We start from the raw sequence: 20,030 nt of genomic DNA on the forward strand, positions 1-20,030 counted from the left end.
AGCTCTGTTAGCTGGCTGGAACTTCATCTGACACTCTCAACTCACCGGGAGCTGAGGTTTGCAACTGAAATTAAAAACCAACAAAACCAAAACTTAAAAAAAAAAAAAAAAGGAAAATTAAACAGCTATGAGGTGTTGGAGGAGGGTGAAACCCTGCGGCCTCACCCTTGAATCTGCAGCTTGGCAGTGGACCAGTTCAGCTTACTCTGATCACCATCGTCAAAAGGACTCGACACAAACTTTTAAAAAACATCAGGACGTCAGTCCTAAAAACACATTCACATATCACACACACTTATCTTGGTTGTCTCCCCCACCTCCTCCTTTGTGATTCTCTCATTTGATACTGAAATATTGAACAGATATTTGGACGTTTCTTTTTTCTATTCATCGTGACCCTCTCAATTCCTTTCTATCTCTGTCTTCATCCTTTCCTTCTTTCCTCTTCTTTTTCCTTTTAGCCCACCTTTTGTGGGTTGGTAGCACGCACGCCCTGCTCGTAAGTGATCCGCTGGCTGATCAGATACTGTGCTGCTTGCGTAGCGGCTGGCGACCCTGTTATGGTAACTTTACGGTTCCGAGTACCAGGAATGAATTCTCCCTTTTTGGAGATCTGGATGCGGGCTCCTGTTAGCTCCTGGTACTCTACCAGCGTTTTCCCTCCTTTCCCCAAAATGGCACCGACCAGATTCTCGGGTACAGCAATCTCAACCACGTCCTTGGCTCCATCCGCCAACTTCTCTGTTGCCAATAGGGAGGAGGCCATCAGTGGGGATGAAGCATTTAGGTAACCATTGGAAGCCCCTGTAGCAGCTGCTAGAGAACCCAGGGAGAACCCACCGAGGCCTGTAGGGTGGCCAGCACTGCTGGAGGCATCGCTAGCATAGGAGGCCAGGAGGTTAGCCGCAGCAGCTGCAGCTGGGTTAGCACTAGCTGCTACTGCAGCAAGGACCCCAGAAGCAGCTGCAGGGTTGAGGCCCAGGCCCAGGGTGTTAGTGTTGTAGCCGTAGCTGGCCAGCGTGTTGAGGGCTGAGGTTATGGCCAGCAGATCATTGCCAGAGAAGCTGGACATGGCGGTAGGGAAGGCGCCCATTCCTGTCAACCCGGCCTGGCCTAGAAGGCTGGAGGCAGTGGCGGCTGCTGCAGCTGCATTGGGCAGCACCTCGGCCGTGTTAGCATAGGGGGAACCGGTGGGGTTGGAGTTGGCCACTGGGCCCGAGACGTTGGAATAGCTGATGTTGAGGCAGCTGCTGCTTTGAGGGTCCTCCTGGATCTTCTGCACTATGATTTCCACAGCCTTGCGGTTCTGCTCAGGCTCGCCACTGATGGTTACCACTCGCTCCTGCAGGTTGATGCCCTCTGGCTTCTGGGAGAGCTGCACCCAAGCCCCTGACTGCTCCATCACTGCTTTCACTGTGGCTCCACCTTTGCCAATGATCAGCCCAGCCGTGCTATTGGGCACGATCAATTTAGCCTGTAGAGAAAGAGAAAGATTAAAGTAGCGACAAAAAGGTAATAGGAGAAAGATTTAACAGCATAAATGGTAAACAGAAAGAAGGATATCGCTCACTGAGTCAGAGTACTATACCAGCCCCCGCTTTACTAAGCGATTTGTTAATCCCAGGGGTTTAGGCTGCAGCTGCCACACGGCTCTATCTCGCTATGAAAGACTGTAGGTAAAAATAACCACATACCCTCACATTTTCCTGACCCTACCAGACTGTGGGTCGTGGCCCAGAGAACAAGTAAGGCTGACGACTTATAAACAAGGTGTCCTGGAAATGAACTGTTCCTAAAACATTATGACCACACACACTCATGACCCTAGTGACAGTGCAGTATCTCACCTGCTTGACACGGTCGGGGTTGACAGTGGTCTGTGGCTGCAATATGCTGACTGGTTCTGGTTTCTGGGCGCTCTGGGGCATCTCGCGGACTTTCTCCGCAATGAAGTTGTGGACACCATTGAGGGCTTCGACTGTACCCTGTATCAAACAGACACGTTCTGTTGTTCCTGTGTTGAGAGAGGAGGTAAAAGACAAACACAAGTGATCAGTCACCTCTAATGTGCTCTGAGTGCATACTTGGCGAGAAGATTTGAAGGATTTGCTCACGGCCGGACAAAAATGTACATTTATATTAAGATGTCTTGGCAATGAAAATTGTGTCTTGACATTTCACAAAGAGACCCAATTACTAAGCTATTCCTTGCTTCCTCCATTTACACAATCAACAGAGAAACAGCTGAAAGAAAGAGGCGCGCTTGGTTAGCGAGCCACAGGGGGGGAGAAGGATTCCTCTTCAGTGATGTAACTCTTTCAGTGCTGTAATACTGAGCCTTCCTTGCCTTGCAGCTCTTATAGACTAAACACACACACTTGTTCCTCCTCTAGGCTTTTTTTTCTACACCCACATTGACGACCCAACCGGCATTCCGTTGCCATGGTAAAGGGGCCGAGCCGTGGAAACAGGTGATGCAACAGCGAGTCCTTTATGCACGATTTTTAAAACACTCTCCCTTTTGTAGCAACCTCCCTGCCTTGCTCTCTTTTTACATTTTACAACTCTTTGGTTGAAGTTGAACATGAAATGACTCCAGATTTTCTTTGATGACTTTAGAAGATGGCATAAATTTGAATAATACAAATAAGGTAATGAGAGAAAAGACATTTTGCCCCCATGATAGAGTGGGAAAGACCACCTGATAAGGTCATCTTGTGTGGCTCTGCTCTACTTCATCCTTGGCATTTCCACTTGTATTTTAATTAATTGCATCTCAAATGACAACAATGGGTGTTAAAGGCATCTGTATATGTCCTTTAGCCATCTATCAGCTGTTTTAGGGAAATTAGTCAAAGTCAGGCATGATTACCTTCATGCCAAAGACAAGCCTAATAATTGATTTGAATAGTCAGCAGGTCAGTCCATGCATCTCAGAAAAAGAGCATTTGGACTCTAATTAGGGTGCAAAATGGAGGAAAAAGCAGACCTTAGTTCCTTACATTAAGATATTATTTTTACTGCAAGAAACCAAAACAAATCATAATATGTATAACACACAAAGTCAAATAAACAGCCAATGGATTCAATCTCTTTCAAAGCACACAGAAGCACAGTTGGTGCCACTTTGTGTTACTGTACTGCACCTGCCCGTCATTCTTGAAGTGACAAAGTGACAGACTGAAGCCTGCCTATAAAGGCACAATTCATTATATCAATCATTAATCAAATGAAAGCAGCTTCTCGGCACCGGATAAGGTGGATATTCACAGAAAATGCTGGGTATGTTGTTAGATAAACAGTGGGTGTTATCTCCTATTGTTCCTATTAACACTGACTCTGCTGGAGTGAATGGTGAAAGGATGTTAATTCCTGTGTATGAAATGCTTTTACCAGGATACAAACAACATGCACAAAATATCAAATATGAGCAGGCTGGAACCAATTTGTATGTGAAAGCTAATTGAAGCAGAATAGGGCAGAGAAATATATTGATATTATATCAATTGAATATTGTGATATTGCATAAGTGTTGTCTATTCCTGGTTTGAAAGGCTGAATTTGCATTTACCTACTTAGTCATTATATTCACATTACTGATGATTATTTATCAAAAATCTAATTATGTAAATTTGTTGTAAAAGCACTAACAGTCATCCCTACAATATTGTTGCAAAATTGACATCAAAATCTTTGGTCAAAAATATTATGATGTCCTACACCAAAGGGAAACAGAAAAAAACTGGGGTTTGCACTGATTTCTCAAAAAATGATAAACTAGGCCATGTTGAGTGATGCAACCCATCCTTAGAAGACATACTGCCCTGAGTAATCATTTCCTTTTCTTCACTTTTCCAACATTCAGTGCTGGGGAGTCCCTTTACTTTACTTGGTAGCGTAAGCTCTAGTTAAAGATCTCTGCACCCAGAAAGCTCTTCAAAGAGTGACTGTGCTGCTGCTGGGTCAGTATAATAGTTTATCCTGAGGCAGGGACAATGCTGTATCTAACTATAAAAGAAGGAGTCTCTGTCTGTATGTGTGTCTGTGTGTTTGTCACTTTTCACAACTACTGTTTATCCGATCTTCTTCAAAATGTGCAGATATATTGCTGGGGACCCAAGGACATGCAGTATTGAATTTGGTGCAATTTGGACATGAGTAATTGGCTCATGAGAGTGTACATTACACCAGAAAAACTTTACGAAAAATTTAATGTGCAGATTCCTGACCTCTGTAATAGATAAGAAGATAAGAGCACATTGTTCCACTGTATATGGTCATTTCCAAAAATAAAGGAATTTTGGGAAGAGGTTAGAGTAATAATACAGGAGATTTTATCAATTAGACTAGTGATGGAATCCAAATTTTTCCTTCTGGGCTTATATCCTGTAGGACATAACATAAATCACTTTGAAAAAATCTTTAGAAATATGGGAATATTACAAGCAAAGAGAGTGATAGCTCTAACGTGGAAAAAGATTGGCAAACCAAGTATTACACAATGGTTCAAAGAATTGTCTTTATGTTTACCATTGGAAAAAATTACATTTGGACAAGTTTAATATAAATAAACTGTGAATAAACAAGCGAAAAGTGAGCTGTTGGGCTGTGTGTGTGTTAGCACTGTGTATGCTGTCCAGGAGTGAGGTAAGAACGGGCTGTTGAAGTGGTGACCGTCCTCTGCTGCTGGAATGGAGCATTTCTCTGTATCTGAAATGAATTTGGATCAGTGTGAGTGGATATTCTTACTCAGAATTAAAATGGATGATTTGGAAATTACAGAAGGTTTAACTGGAACTGGCTAAATGACGTGCGTAACAATCAAATATAGTCCTTGCATGAGTTGTTTTCCCCGAAATAAATGTATGTTTCAGTTTTTTTTTGAGTCCATTATAATAAAATCATAAGCATTAGCACAGCTAGTGATCAGAGCTGTACAGTGAGTCAGAGAACACCTTTTCTCACATGGCGACGTGCTCCGAAAAGAGGAAAGCAAACAGCACAAACTGAGCTTTTAATCAAGAATGGACAGACTATCAGGCTATATCCCAAAGGCAGTTCAAAACCAATATGTCTCATGTCATCACAAAGCTTTTGAGCAAATGATCAGAATTGAAGCCACAGAAAATAAATGATCTAAGAGCCCAATATGATGGATCCACTTTATTTTAGGATACACGTTTTTTCAAAAACTCTGATAGGTATTTTATTTTGAAATGAAGCCCTCATTATACTTGAAATGAGAAATTTTGCACTTAGGGGATTTAACACATATAATAGAATGTTAGTTTCTTTCATGTTGTTTGTATATACAACTCATTCATGTCTCACATCCACTGTATTAACTTTTCTATGCACTGAGGCAGCAATACTGGAACAGGCACATTTTGAACAGGCTCTGCACTAGTGACTTCAACTGTTATCACAGACGAGATGCCTTAAAGACGACATGAAACTATGATGTGCTTCATTTAGAATCTCCTCCCTTTTCACTTCCTGTATTTTTGCGCATCTGCTTTTGCCTTCTGTCTCTCTTTAAAGATGACACATGTCTTAAGAAGTGCTATAGGCTTTGAGTTGCAGCAAGAGTTAACTCCTCCTCTAGTTGGCAGGAGGGGAGAGAATTGTGTCAGTGCCCCTGAGAGAACACATCTCAGCCTTCAGCTTTGCCCAAGAGACCAATGACTCTCAGGTTTTCTATCTTGATTCCACAATAAGAAAGTTTCAAGATTTCTGTCTAGTTGCAGCTAGACGAGCAGCTGCCTCTGACTTACATTGTCCAAATCCATTGTCTGATTCATTCACTGCCAGTATGCCACACATAAAGAGTCTCACATAAATGAACTGTCATCACATTCACAGATTTGTGAAGTAAGTATTCACACTACAAATCATGCTTGAATGTGACTGTTTGGAAATCAAGTTGTTGCCATATGGTTGCCATATGTTTCTCTAAAAGGTAAACAATCATTGTAAATGTAGGGATTATTTGTAGTGTTCCATTTACATCAAGTTAATCACAAACAGCCTCTTGGATTTTTTATATTATATCACACCTTATTCAGAAGTTTCCAGTAATCACTAGTGCTGTATTTGAAAAACACAGAAACAGCTGCTCACGCTGATGACTTTTCCTGCCATTTAAAAATAAGTCATAACATTACATTACATTAAAGACTGTTTTTTTCTTCACTGCATGTACCTGGTCCTAATAAGCTGCAGACAAACAAATAATGCCTCTAACTTGTAAATGGTAGGCAAAAACAGGATTCTATGGGACCATTTGGAGTAATAGATGGCATCGTTTAGTACTGCAGCAATGTAGGATCTAATGTCTGTGTTGCATTAAAATACACCGGGGATTTTACAAGAAACACTGACACAAAGTGCAGTTTTCCAGGATAAGACTTTGATCAGAGTTTCAGAAATACAGTTGTTTGGTGTTACACATAACCTTTGGACTATCATTTGAAGGGCCTTGAAGGATAAGGCAGCTAAGCATTAGTCCATCGCTCAATACTTTGTGACTTCCCCAGCCTGTCTGTAGCTTTCAGCCCTAAGCCCTATTGTTCCCACTGAAGACGTAAATCTTTAAAAATGGGTCACAAATACATTATTTCATTGTTTTAAGAAATAAAGGCTCAGTCATTTCCAAAACAGCTGAGCACTGTAGAGTCTAGCAAACATCACTCAAACAGTAGGAAATACTGCATTTGTTGGGGGACTATTTTCAGCTGTGGATTAATACACATTTGGGGCTCTATTGAATATTTATGGAAGCAGGATGGCTCAACTCAAAATAAACTGTGTATTCATGGTAATAAAGATATCAGCCAGTGCAACAGTGTGGCTTCCTGATGAATTTAGTATATTTGTTTGTTTTTCACAAAAATGGAGCCAAAGAATAATATATATTCAGGTCCTTTCATAGGATTTGTTGATAATAAGAAAATTATAGAATAGGTGTATCATTTAACACATATTCAGCCATTGGAACTAACTATAAGTATGTAGTAATACACATCAGGAATACCAAAAAATAAATTAAATGGTAGGAAGGCTTGAAACTTGTGATGAGAAGCAGACATGATTAAAACAAGATGATGTGAACTAAACACAGCTGGTCATGTGTCATTGTTAACCAATAGCATGTGAGGATACATTGGCGTACAGTGAATGTGCAGTGTGCAATCATTTCAGCAGGTTTAGCTTCGTCCTGTATACTGATGCTAGCTGTGACCAGTGACAACATGTGCAGACATTTCCTTATTTTCCAAGGTTACGGTTATTGATGCCAAGCTGGTGCACATCTTGTATCATTTCCTGTGAAGCACGTTCTCTCCTTGTTAACTCGCTGCCAAGATAGTGCACTGTCAACATTAGTGATAGTGATTTGTATGTAGTAAGGAATTGCAATTCAGCTGGCACTAATTTAAAGCAAATGAGGCACTTTGGTTGTAAACAGCGAGCTGCGTGACCATGCAAATTTTTATTTCATTTGCACCGTGTGCTGCTAACGATACTCAATACTCAACTGACACCAGCAAGGAAGTCTTAAAAAAAATGTCGGCCAACATAGTGACTCAGCATGTGACTGTTTTATTAGCGAGTAGGAGAAACACAATATAGTTCATCTCTACTTCGGGAGTCCTGATAAACTTGTAATTGTCCCAAGCTGGTACTAGCAGGCATTCATCTTCTTAAATCCCTAAAGCTAAATAAAGGAGCTGGGACATTAAGGAATTATCACTATGTTTGTATATGGTCAGCAATTTATTTCCAAAGTTATAGGCGCTAAAAGTGGCTTCATGGCTGCTCATGGTAACTAGTAAGCAGAGCTAGTCTGGGGGTAATATTCATTATTTAAAGTTATTATTCCACTTTTATAAAGTTGGGGGACTTCACAGGTTAAAAAAGCTCAGAATGAAAGCTACAGATGGTGACATGTCCTGACTTTTAGTCCTTAGAATGGGTCAAGAGCTAAAAACAATGCATCTTACATTTCCTTCAGTGCAAGTCAATAAGATGTTTCACGAGACCCTCCCTGACTGACTCATCTTTCAACTCCACATCCCCGCTCTGTAACACAAGCTTCTGTTATAAATTTGTAGTCTCTAAGCCCAGAATAATGACATCATCTAAAGTAATGACTTCATCATGAACTGTTTTCACAGGCTGAGTAGTATTCCTTGTGACGAGTAAACTGACCTCCATGTGTAAAAGTAGTGGAGTGCTCCTTTAATCGACAGACCTCTTTCCCAATCACAAAAACTGCAGTAGCAACACCTCCAATAACGTGCGTGAATCATAAAAAAAACATCTCCAACACAACATGAGCGCCTCATAACACAGGAATAATTCAGAGTGGTCTAACAACTCTTTCTTGTGGAAGTTGAACGGCTTTGCTCTGCTTCTGGAGGCACAGACATAAATCTGGGGTAAAATAAAAGCTGTTGTTTCCATTAGTTCGAAATCCCCGCCCATCACGTCATCCTACTCAGTAGTGATACTGACCTATAGTGAGCATTGGTGAGGATTTACTGCCAATACAGATATGGTTGAAAATGAACAAAGTCAGCTTTTACCACGGTTTGTTTGCCTTCTTTTTGAAGCAAATGCCTCATCTTATACTCTCAGGAATAGTGATGTTTTCCAGCATGAGGTCACATATTGTCATTCATATTTGAATGATAAGTAATGGAAAACATACACCCAATGTTTCTATGACATCACAACAACCAATCTGCTCATGCAGTACAAAGTAACTCAATACATGTACTTGGCCGGAGTCCAGCTGCAACAAAGCAAAAGGGTTTGAAGTTTTGTTTCGAAGTTTATGCTCAATTCGTGAACTCCCACAGCTCTCTATGCAGCTGCTTAAATATGCGGATGTATTTAAGTAGGTGTGAGGAGGTGTGTGTATGTGCTGAATGCGTGGTGCGAGTGGGTGAATGCATGGCGTGTTGCATTTATGGAGGCTCGAGTAATTCAGTCATGCGAAAGTTCAGATGAGTTCAAACCAAATAATAAAACACGCACACGCACACACAAAAAAAAAAAGTCAGCGCCCATGTGTTAAGAGGCAAGCAAAATTTTAAGAGAAGTATGATGTCATCTGGCCTGAACTTTCCCAACTACCAGGAACCAAATCTGAGAGAAACAGTGAGTGGGGAGGAGGAAAGAGGAAACTTGGCTTGTGTTAGAGCAGCTTGAGTACAGCTGGGAGAGGGGTCATGTCCACAGAGAGAGATTGAAACAGGCTATTTCTGGGCCTGCCCCCCTGTCCCCTCGCTCACATACAATCATGCATCATCCACACCCTTCACTATCTCCACTCATTCATCTCAGTCCGCCACAGCAGGGCCCAGTTGTACAGTTCCCATCAAGACTTTTCTTTTCTCTTTTTTTTTTCTTTGTTGAATTCATGGTTGCATGTCTTACACTGACGGATGGGAGACGTGAGGTGGGTGGGAGTCTCAGACTGAGCCATCACGGAGAGGATTTGCAGAAGAAAATGGCTGCACCGGTTGTTGTCCCTTGATTTCTCTTGTGTGTGATATTGTGCTGTCGTTGGAGTGTGCTCAGGCTGTCGTGGGATGAGAGATGGATGGGGGCGTGAACTGTGTGGAATGGCATTAGTATACTATATTAGCCCGAAAACGGCAGCTGATTCAACACCGAATGAAGGTAAAACACATGTAGCTGCACTTTCCGCCTTGAAAATCCAGGACAGAATTTTCTATTACAGTGGTGTTACAAACTTCACTATGTGGTCCATACTTAAATCAACTGGACCAATTGAGATTTTTTATTTTTTATTTTTTAAAGCTTCAGCCTCCACTGACTTCGAGAGCGACACTCTGAGCTATTGTGCGGTGTACAGTAGCAGTCGTTTCGTTTTACTTGTGTGGGCCAGAACAACCACCCAATCAAATCCTTGCCAGCACTCTCTCCCTGAACTCCTCACTCATCACGATAATGAGTAGGGGGATGGGCAGAGCAGGTGGTGGCCTATGAACACATCCACAATCCAAAAGAGGAGAAATAAAGATACATACAACTCCTTTCATTTGTTTCTAAGCCAATGAAGTAACCATAATTCATTCCCTTAAACACATTTTGGCTTCCCGAGTGGAGACTTTTTGAGCCGTGCCCTCTGAACACGTGTCTTTTCATTATGGCTGAGCAGAAACATGGTGGAAGAAAAAGTACAGGAAAAATATTTACTAGCACATCCTTCTTTTCCTTTTCCCCAGCGCTCCATAATTCTTTGCCACGGTTCAGTCAGTCCAATATATCACATGTAACTCCCAAAGGAACAGCTCAAATTTGAACCACGTTGTACATTCTTCCTGTATGTACTTGAATATTTTGTGCTCTACATTAAATATAATCTAACCCCCCCCCCTTTTTTTTAAAAGCTTAGAACCCTTTTTTTAGCTATTTTATAGTAGATCAGATAACTGTGAACCTTATACTTTAAGAAACATCTGTAGTATTTCTCACATGCATATTTTGCACTACTCATATTTCATAGGTCATGAATTTCCTGTCTAGAGGTGTATGTATATGTTCTAAATATATTTACAGTAAAAACTTATACTGTACCACTACATGGGGATTATTTGCTTGCAACAGTTATCACAGAAAACATCTGGAGCTAATAAGCAGCGAGACGCTCAGCACCTGTTATTTTTCAGCAGGTTGAAGCCTCCTCTGAGGCATGAAGGACAAACACCCAGACTCCTCTACGACTCAGGCGTTTGTGTTCGGGAGGATAAGACGGTTTAGGTTTGACCTCCATGAAATAGGGGTCACCGAGCCTGCATGAGCATCCTTCTCCTGTTGCCATTTCAGCGTGAGATTCTCCTGCACAATTAATGCTATCGGAAGACGCTACATGCCCTCCGCATTGTCGAATTTGCTCTCCTTTTATTTTTGTGTGTGTGTGTGTGTTCTTTTAATGTGCTTACATAAAATGAAGAACACTTATATAAAAAATACCTGCATTGAAAGGTATAACCTGCTAGACCGACATCTTAATTGAAACTGCCTGCAGTGTTGAATGCTGCATCTGACAGCTGCAACATCTACATACATGTTTAGTCCCTCAATGACATAAAGATAATCAAGTTCAAAGTGTTTATGATTGGTGTGTGATTAAAATGGACCGCAATCATTCACGAGAAGCCAAATAAAGAGGACATATCAAATGCTCTCCTGCACCAAAGCATCACTCTTCCAGACAGGCGATGAGCCGGACGCCTCCTCTCATATATTTGCCTTAACGCTCATTGATTCTAATGATTGTTTTTTTTTCTTACCTGGGTAAAAGTCTTTGGATTTGGACAGCTTAATAGTGGCTCCAGTCTCTTTCTGCAGTTGTACGATGGTCTGGCCGCCCTTGCCAATTATAGAGCCGGCTGCATAGCTGGGGATCAGCACCTTCAGGAAGTACTCACCCTCCTCTGTGGGAGAGACACACAAAGTGGGAAAGGGTTACATCTCGTAAAGAAGCTCTGCACATCATCATATACACCCTACTGGTGCCCAGCCCCCAATACCCTGAACAAGCAAAAAATTCACAACGGGAATACATAGCATTGACATACATGTGGGAAAGGCCATGATATCATTTTGTGTCTGTATTCCCCTGGTGAAGGGAGGATATCTAGAAGGCGATTTTGCCTTTTGAGAGAGGGATTCTTTGTAGCTTTCGGTACATTCACATTTTATTAGAGATTGGTGACATGTTCTGTGTCCTGTCCCAGATTTCTTGTAGAGTAAATGATGACCTCCTTTCCAGTTTGCAGAGGTCTAATTTTAACTGTTTTCAAGGAGTTTTAGCAACCTCTGTCTAAATACAAAGCCGGGTCCAGCGTTACTAATCATCCCTCGCTCATGAATAAAAGGAATGTCGAATTAATAGTTCAATCTGAATGCGAAACCTGTCCTGTATTTTCTGAGAAAGAAAGTCACACACAAAGGACTAAATGCAAACACACAAAGTCATTATCTTTGCAGTCCATGAATGCCAATACAGAGCGATCCTTAGTAATGAACAGACGTGTGAAGAGCATATGGGAACCAATCCCACAGATTTGTTCAAAGGATATACTGCCAAGATGGTCTAAAGCTCCACCATTTTGGAGGGGGCTTCTGTGGCTTACAGTGGCTTGTAGCAATCAGTGATTGACAGCACGTCACTTTGAAGAATTTGCAACCCAACATGTTTCTCCTTTGAGTTGGGAAAGTTCCTTCCCTACAATGGTAATTAAGAACTAATCAGCACCAAGGTGGGAAAAGTGTCTGTCCAAGAATACTCTGATCACATTGAGTGCGCTAATCTAGTAAAAAGCAATCAACCACATATTGAGTTCGGAATATAATTAAAGAGCCGAAACGAGGCAACAACGCATCAAAAATATTGTATTTATAGATGTGAAGCGGCTGTGATTCCCCAATGAATCCCAAATATTATATCCATGATGTCATGGCAAACACTTGGTACAGGTGCGTATTTACTATACTAAAGCTCTGGTACAAATCATCTCTACTGCATGCTGATTTCGATGCAATGACGTCATGTTCGATCCTTTTCAGCTGCCTCAAGGGTGACGTCACTCGAGCGGGCTAGAGATGTAAAAAGCCACTGTCCATCTTTGACGAGATTTCTTATATGTTTTTTTTTTAAGCATGGTGTGATACAGATTTTACATTTTCCACCGCGGATGCCAGAGTTCTGTCATCATGTCACTGCATCCTATGTGTCATGGAGGGTATCGAATGTAAGGGGGCTTGACTGGCGTGGTGGGGAGGAAAGACGGATGGATGGAGGTGGACCGCCCTGCACGGAGACCAACCTGTTGCCTCACTAATGCACTCATTAGAGTCAGATGTGAATGAACATGGCACTGTGACATTAAGGAATTTCACAGCCAACATGTTAGCCCCTCTCCTTATTGCATTAATATGCCCCTCATGTTCCATTCAGACACAGGCTTGTTTTCGTGCACATCACCCATAACCAATGGCTCTGACAAATATGCAGACAATGACATGACTGTTAATGGCATTTCACTTTCGATTCACATGAATTAACAATGCTTTGTGGAGACAATTCCAAAAAAACCCTGAACACGTTATACCTGCATTCACGTGAACGCACACACATGAAATTACATTTTACACCACTATTGAAAGCTAGCAATGTCAGGTACTGGTCATTTATTTGAGAACATCCTAAAAAAAAGAAATAGGAGATAAACCATTAGACAGACATCTCAGATCCATCTCTATTCATCTCTGGCCATTGTCTGATTTTAGAGGTTTTCTTGCTATATTGCAGTCAGCTCTCCGCTTTTCTCACAACGAATAACAATAAAATGACCTTGGTGAAAGAATAAAGATCATGCATGATTGACACATTTGCCGTAAAGCTCCTGAGCCCTCCCTACTATCACAACACATCTGAAACCGTGGCCACACACAGACAATTTCATTTGAATGATGCTGATTTGCAGATTCCAAACATCCGAAGACCTGTTGTTGACAGACAAGCCCAAACCCACTGCGTAACTTTCTGCTCATCCTCAACCCCGGAGTAAACCCAGCAGGGTAGGAAGCCACTAAGATTCCCTCCATCGCCCTCACAGCCACGTTTGCTGTCATTAGTAAATAATTAATTCCGTTCTAGTGTCTGAGATCACAGTAACAGGTTTTAATGGCGTCATGTGGTAGAGTAAACATGGCAATCTGTTGCTGCAATCCGCCAGGGAACAGGAGCAGTGGGGCACATTGGGAAACCGAGCCAGTGGGGTGTTAGTTCAAACCCCTGCTTCCAATACTGGAAGGATGGCTTGGAGGAGAGACACGGACGCTGAGCCAAATGTGTTTAGTTAAGTCACTCAAGGGGGGTGGGTCAGGAGGAAATGCCTTGTGACCGTCCTCCCTCCTTCCCACTACCCCTGTACCCATTCTGCATTTCAATGGACTAACCTGCTGCTGACAGGCAGCAAGGACGATGGAACAAAAATGAGCAATAATGGATAAATGAGCCTTAGATGTGTGAAATTACATGTCGTCTAGCATGACGGATAAATTCAACAAGTCAGACATAAAGAGTTTTGAGGCTTACCCATTCTGAGATCTGCTGGTTCTCAAGTCCTCTGTCAGATCGCCATCAATGCCGGGGCACAATCTCTAATGGGTATCTTAACATTAGCCTAGGCATAGGTGCAATGGTAGTGTTGAGGAATGCGGCCAGTCGACCTTTTTCACCGAGGTCTAATTCATCAGTGGGTGCAGAAAAAGAGATTTCACCGCAGCATCGGAGCCATGCCTGCAGCTGGCCAGAGCCTCAATTGTCTGAGAAAATGCTAATGCAGGCTCTCAGTGTTTTCAGTGAAAGACGGCACGCATTGTTCAAGCCTGCATCGGTTTGAAGGGGGGGGTCTTCCCTGCCGCATCACCCTTTTCACTGCTCTCATCCATATTCATCGAGTGGCCTGTCCGTCTGCAGCAGCGCGCAGGACTGACACCTCGCTTGGCCAATCGGTAGCCTCCTCCCTCCGCCACGTCATGTCCCCGCCTCCTGATGCCGGTCCCAAAAAATTGAATTTTCTCCCCTACTCCGCCTCTTTTGACGCAGCACTATAAAGTATGGCAGTCCATTCACTCACTTTTTTTAGTGGAAAGTGACAAAGGTGAAGTGGCTGAGGAGAGCGGGCTTTAGCCGTGAATGGGAAAGCATGTAAAGTGACCTTCAATAGTGGCTGAAGAGGTGTATGGATAACATAAGCAGATGATGAAGGAGGTGGAGGAGGAGTGATCAGAGACAGCGTGCCTTACGCCACCCACCCTCCTTTCCTCCTTTCCCCCACCCCCAATCCCTTAGACGGCCATGTTTGAGAGGGCGGAGGGGCTCATCAACTATTGCAAATGGCAGTGCCGCAGAATGGTGGAGGGGGGTGATGAAGCCAATCACTACGCCTATAAATCTTACAGCGAGAGGTATCTTAAGTGAGCGTATTTGTGCAGAGACTGCATTGTGCATGTGTGTAGGTGTCTGTTTGTGGATACGGGCGTCCAGATTCATTTAATAGAGCTTTCCAGGGAACCTGTAAAAAAAAAAAAAAAAAAAAAAGGGAACTTCTTTTTTTCATCCACAAATCAAACCTTTACATCGTGGCCCGTTCGGTTTAGGAGCAAATGACTTCCAGAAAATTCTACCAGTCTCATTCACTGAGAGATGCTCTAGTATATATACACAGCCTCCCTGTAGACTCCACTCCCTCTCATGGTCTATCTATCTCTCCCTTTCTCTCTCCGCTTTTCTCTGTCTTCATTCCTATCCCCTCTCTCTCATTCTCTCTTTCACTGCCACCTGGCAAATTCACAGTCCGCTCACGTCACATCGCTCTGCAAGGGCACCTGTGTCCTTCCCACCAAAAAAATTAAAAAAAAAAAAAAAAAAAAAAAAAAAACACAGCTCACATTCCTGTGCCAACCTTTCCATTAGCAACATTACGAGATCATACCTAATCCCTCAGCCACACAACCTTTTGGAAGGCGAGTGCTTGCCAACAACATGGGCTCAGAGTATGGGTAATTAGAAAGAGAAATGAATGAAAGATGTTCATTTTGAGGAGAGAAGGGCAACGCAGATAAAAGAAGAGTGATTTCCCCTCATTCAGTGTCCACGGCTCGTAATGCACAACGAGGGGCTCAGCTTTGAAAGAGCGCAGGCTTTCTTCTCTTTGTTGCAACTGCCAGTCATGTTAATGATCAGTTCGGTAGGAATAACGTGATCAATATCAGACATAGTCAAGGGGTTGGTGATTACAGGGGTGGCTGAGGATTATCAGACTGTCTACCACTATTGCCAGACAGGCTGCGGGTTTACAATGTAACACATAATGCATGCAGATCATATGAAACGGGAGGTTGATTTTAAAACACATTACATAAAGCGCACGGTGAGTGCATACTTATAAAACATCTGGTTTGTGTGGGAGTCACAAATGGTTTGAATGTGCACTTCATGTTAAGATGCACACAGGGAGTGGTCTAGTCCGAATTAGCTACAAAAATGTGCACTTTTTTGGCAAATTAGAGACTCATCAGCATCACAGATTGGCTGCCATTTTATTCTGAAGAAGTGTTATCATAGAGCTGCTGTATATGCTTACACTTTTGAGAAAATGCTATGCTAAATTGAACCATAGAAATGTGATATATCCCTCAGAATAAATACGTTTATAGTGATTTTGAAGAGCAACATAAAGCCTTTAGATTTACTACATGACACAAGTGTTCAGGTATGAGAAATACTCATGTAGTAATTGCATAATAGTGGTTCTCAATCAGCTTTATCAAGCCTCAGTTATAATGGCCTTTATTAGTGCATATTGCCATTACTTCACTTAGATTTTAAAGGGAAGTAAGGCTTCAATTTAAGTCATTTTAGCATGAAATGATTAAGCACAAACCAGATTTCACATTACAAATGAAGAGCCTGTATGTAAAATCAATACTAAACCTCATTTTAAAGGCCCTATAATACAATTAAATGATTATAATCTTAACCTTTATTTTTTAAATCTTTACTTTAAAGTGGTTTCAGCTTCAGGAAGCCATCTTGAACACCATTGCCCCAGAGGAAGAAAAAAAAAAAGGCAGCTCCCTGTTAGACATTGCTGGTCTCAAATATTGCTTTTTCATCAATGCACAGTTAATTGTGCATCTCCAGGCTCTGAAAGCACGATGCGGCTGTGATACAGAGACAGCTTTAGATAACACAGGAGTCACAGCTGGTAAATTGTGTGTAATACCATTATAGAAATGTCAGATGTGTTAGTTGTCTTTCTGAATGATGTATTCTTTTTGTATTTATTAAGATTTCTCCATATGCAATTTCACACCATCCGGCCGGTCGTATCACCTGGAAATTGAACGGTGGAGTGTCTGTGCTGCAGCTGAACGGGCGAAAACTCTCCTTGAAGCTAGAACACCATGTGACCTTCTTGTTCTAGTGGTTTTTAGGGGTGCTAATGGAGGACATATGGGGGGGGGGGGGGCTGAATCTGCTCTAAAACACTGCCTGGTGCCACAAGGGTCCTTATGTGCCTCGGTGAAATGACATTTCTGGAAGGTGCAGCAAAGACTCACTCATACTGTTGGAAATAGGGTGTCATGCTGCTCTCATGGAGTGACAGGGTGTATAGACAGACAAAAGAACATTTCGGTAACATATGGTGAAGAAACAGCTTATTCTCCATGGATGTCTAATTAACATTTAAGTTATTAAATAAGTGGTCCCTGTGAGCTGCAGACCAGAACAATCAAAATAGCTGAAAATAAGATGTAGAGTAGCTGGCACACACACACACACACACACACACACACACACACACACACACACACACATACACAGAATCAGCCGTCATCCTCACTGCTGCACTCACTCGACATCTTACTGATGAGTAATAAAGCGAGCGTGCACACAACTCCTTGTTGATACTTTACCACCATTTCTGTTCCAGATAAAGAAATCTGGATCAATTTACTAAAATGGCGCTGCAGTGTTGCACCTGCACCCCCCCCCCCCCACCCTATCCGCCCTCCACCACCACCACCACCACTACCACCACCACCAAGTACTTCACACTATTCTCACCACTCCCTTTGCTTTCTGTGACGTGCTTCTGATATCAAATATGTTATTGAGTAGGCACAGACGGAACCAAGCACTTTTTTTTTTTTACCACCTAAGATCCTAATTGGACTACCGCTATGCCTCACAGCTCTGTCTGTTGAGCATTTACATTGTTTTTAGATGACATTCTACTATATCAGAAGAGTAATTGTACCATCATACAGTGTGCTAACAGTTGAGACACGCTGGTATGGCAAACATCATGACAGTCTAACATAAATACTAAACAGATGCTGAAGTTTGGCTCACCATGCGACCTATAAATAACTTGAGATTGATAGGAATCTAGGCTACAAATGGTGATGAGTGTGTACCTTATTATATGTACTGGGTTGTATGATTTTTAATAATGATGCATTTTATTTATAGGATGCCTTTTAGGTGACTCAGAGAAGGTTTACACTAGTTAAAATGATGATGAAATCTATTTCACCTGTTGGTTTTTGTACTTGAATCTCATATTTTGACTTAAAAAAACCCCACAAACTTAACTCCTGCCAGTGTTCATTTGGGAACTATAAATCAGCTTCATTCCTTTCCAGTGCTCCCTGCCCTAAATCAGAAAGAATATCCCACTAAAATCCATCTAAAGTGAACAAAACAGCTCAGTTATTTCTTGTTCACAAAAACTTTTCATGTTCACTGAACTGTCCAGCATCAGAGTGAATACCTTTTTAGGTTGTGCACCTTGTATTCTGAGTTATTAGGCCATTAAGGTATTACATTATAACGCTAATGGATTCAGTGTGAGACAAAGAGGAATGACCTGTATTGAACCAAGGTTTCTAGGTAAGTGCTTCCCAAATTTCAGGGGTCCAGAGGCCTCACAACAAGATGTTTGACTTCTCTACTGATTCACAGGATGGTCGTACTAGAAGAGACTCATTTTATTTAATAGCTTCTGTTCCACATTAACCATAACTCACAGTTCGTCTGTCAACAAAGGCCCTCCTCACAAAGTGTTGCTCAGGGAAAAAAAATGCAGATTTATATTTGGCGTCTGCACAAGACACAGCGTTGGGGAATCCCTGCCTGAGTGTGCAGCCACAACAACACTCACTGTGAATACTTCTGTTTTCCTTCTTTGTAATCTTAAAGCCTCTACACACTTACACTCATCACTTATCTGCTGAATGAAATACTTCAATCCCCCCACCACACACACACACACACACACACACACACACTCCCCCAGATGTGAAGCAAAGAGGTGACTGGGTTCAACATTCAAAGCTACAAAAAAAGCCACTTTCTCAGTCAGGCTGCCTTCATCTCCCTGCTGGGATACACACAGCTTATGAAGTAACAACCATATGAAACACAGTCAGTGTTTCAAAGTGCCAAGTGCACAGGTGCTGCATGTTCCAGCCTAATGTGCAGCTCGGATCAGCTTTTGTATGCTGCATGTGGTTTGCTCTGCATGCAGTGGAGGCATGTGTTTGTTCTCACACTTCCACCAATGCACGCAGAGCCTTCTAGAGAAGCAGATTTTTTGGGGACTTGATGATGAGAATAAGCTGCTTCTTGTCCATGCATCCTTCTTACCTCCAGTGTTGGTGCGCTTGGTACAGCCGGCCTCCTCAGCCGGAGTTTCCAGCGGTCGTTTGCGGGAGTCCGCGTTATCAGCGTCCATATGGGGCTGCTGCAGGCTGTGGAGGTTAGGATTTGAGTATATCCCGTTATGATCCACGGCTGCTCCGACACCACCGGCCATCATCATCTTTTCCAACCGGTGCTTTAGATAAGATTTGCGCTATTTCCCCCCTCTTTTTCTATCTATCTCTCTCACACACACACATACACACACATACACTGCGCCCCTCACCACCACATAGCCAGATAACGCGCACCTCGATTTTTTGAAAGACAAGTTTTCGGGGGAGGGGGGGGGGTGGAAACGCTCTCAAAAAGGGATCCAAATGTCAGACAACACCGGGGATTCGGGGTCTCCTCTTTTTCCCTGCTGCTCCTGCTGCTCGTCCGACTCGTCTCTCTCTCTCTCTCACAGAGCTAAATATAAAAATCCCATTGAGTGAAATGCGCTCATTTAACGGGCACACAGTCGCTCCAACAGCATGCTCCTTATTGTTGACGCGCTGAAACAAGCCCGCGCCTTAAAATAAAGCAGCAGTCACACAAGTGAGTGTGCAGAGAGAGACGATCAGCCATGAAAACAAGTGCAACAGATTCTTAAGGAGCAAGGCGCAAAGAGAGTGAGAGAGAGGGGGGGGGGGGGGGGGGTGGAAGAGGGGGGATCTCTTTTTCTTTAGTCGTCTTCACGTCATGTTTCTGTGTGAAGTCCTCAGTGTGATAA

At 42.5% G+C, this 20,030-nt stretch overlaps 1 protein-coding gene across 1 annotated transcript; it reads right to left on the minus strand.

The window, feature by feature from the left end:
• Positions 1-457: 457 nt before the first annotated feature.
• Positions 458-19,436, minus strand: LOC128371503 (RNA-binding protein Nova-1-like). Its single transcript, XM_053331835.1, has 4 exons — positions 19,262-19,436; positions 11,325-11,468; positions 1,848-2,014; positions 458-1,474 (listed from the first exon to the last, which is right to left on the minus strand). The coding sequence occupies exons 1-4, from the start codon at positions 19,434-19,436 to the stop codon at positions 458-460; spliced, it is 1,503 nt and encodes a 500-aa protein (XP_053187810.1).
• Between the last annotated feature and the right edge of the window lie 594 nt (positions 19,437-20,030).

The sequence above is a fragment of the Scomber japonicus genome, chromosome 13 (genome assembly GCF_027409825.1).
Source record: "Scomber japonicus isolate fScoJap1 chromosome 13, fScoJap1.pri, whole genome shotgun sequence".
Lineage (NCBI taxonomy): Eukaryota > Metazoa > Chordata > Actinopteri > Scombriformes > Scombridae > Scomber > Scomber japonicus.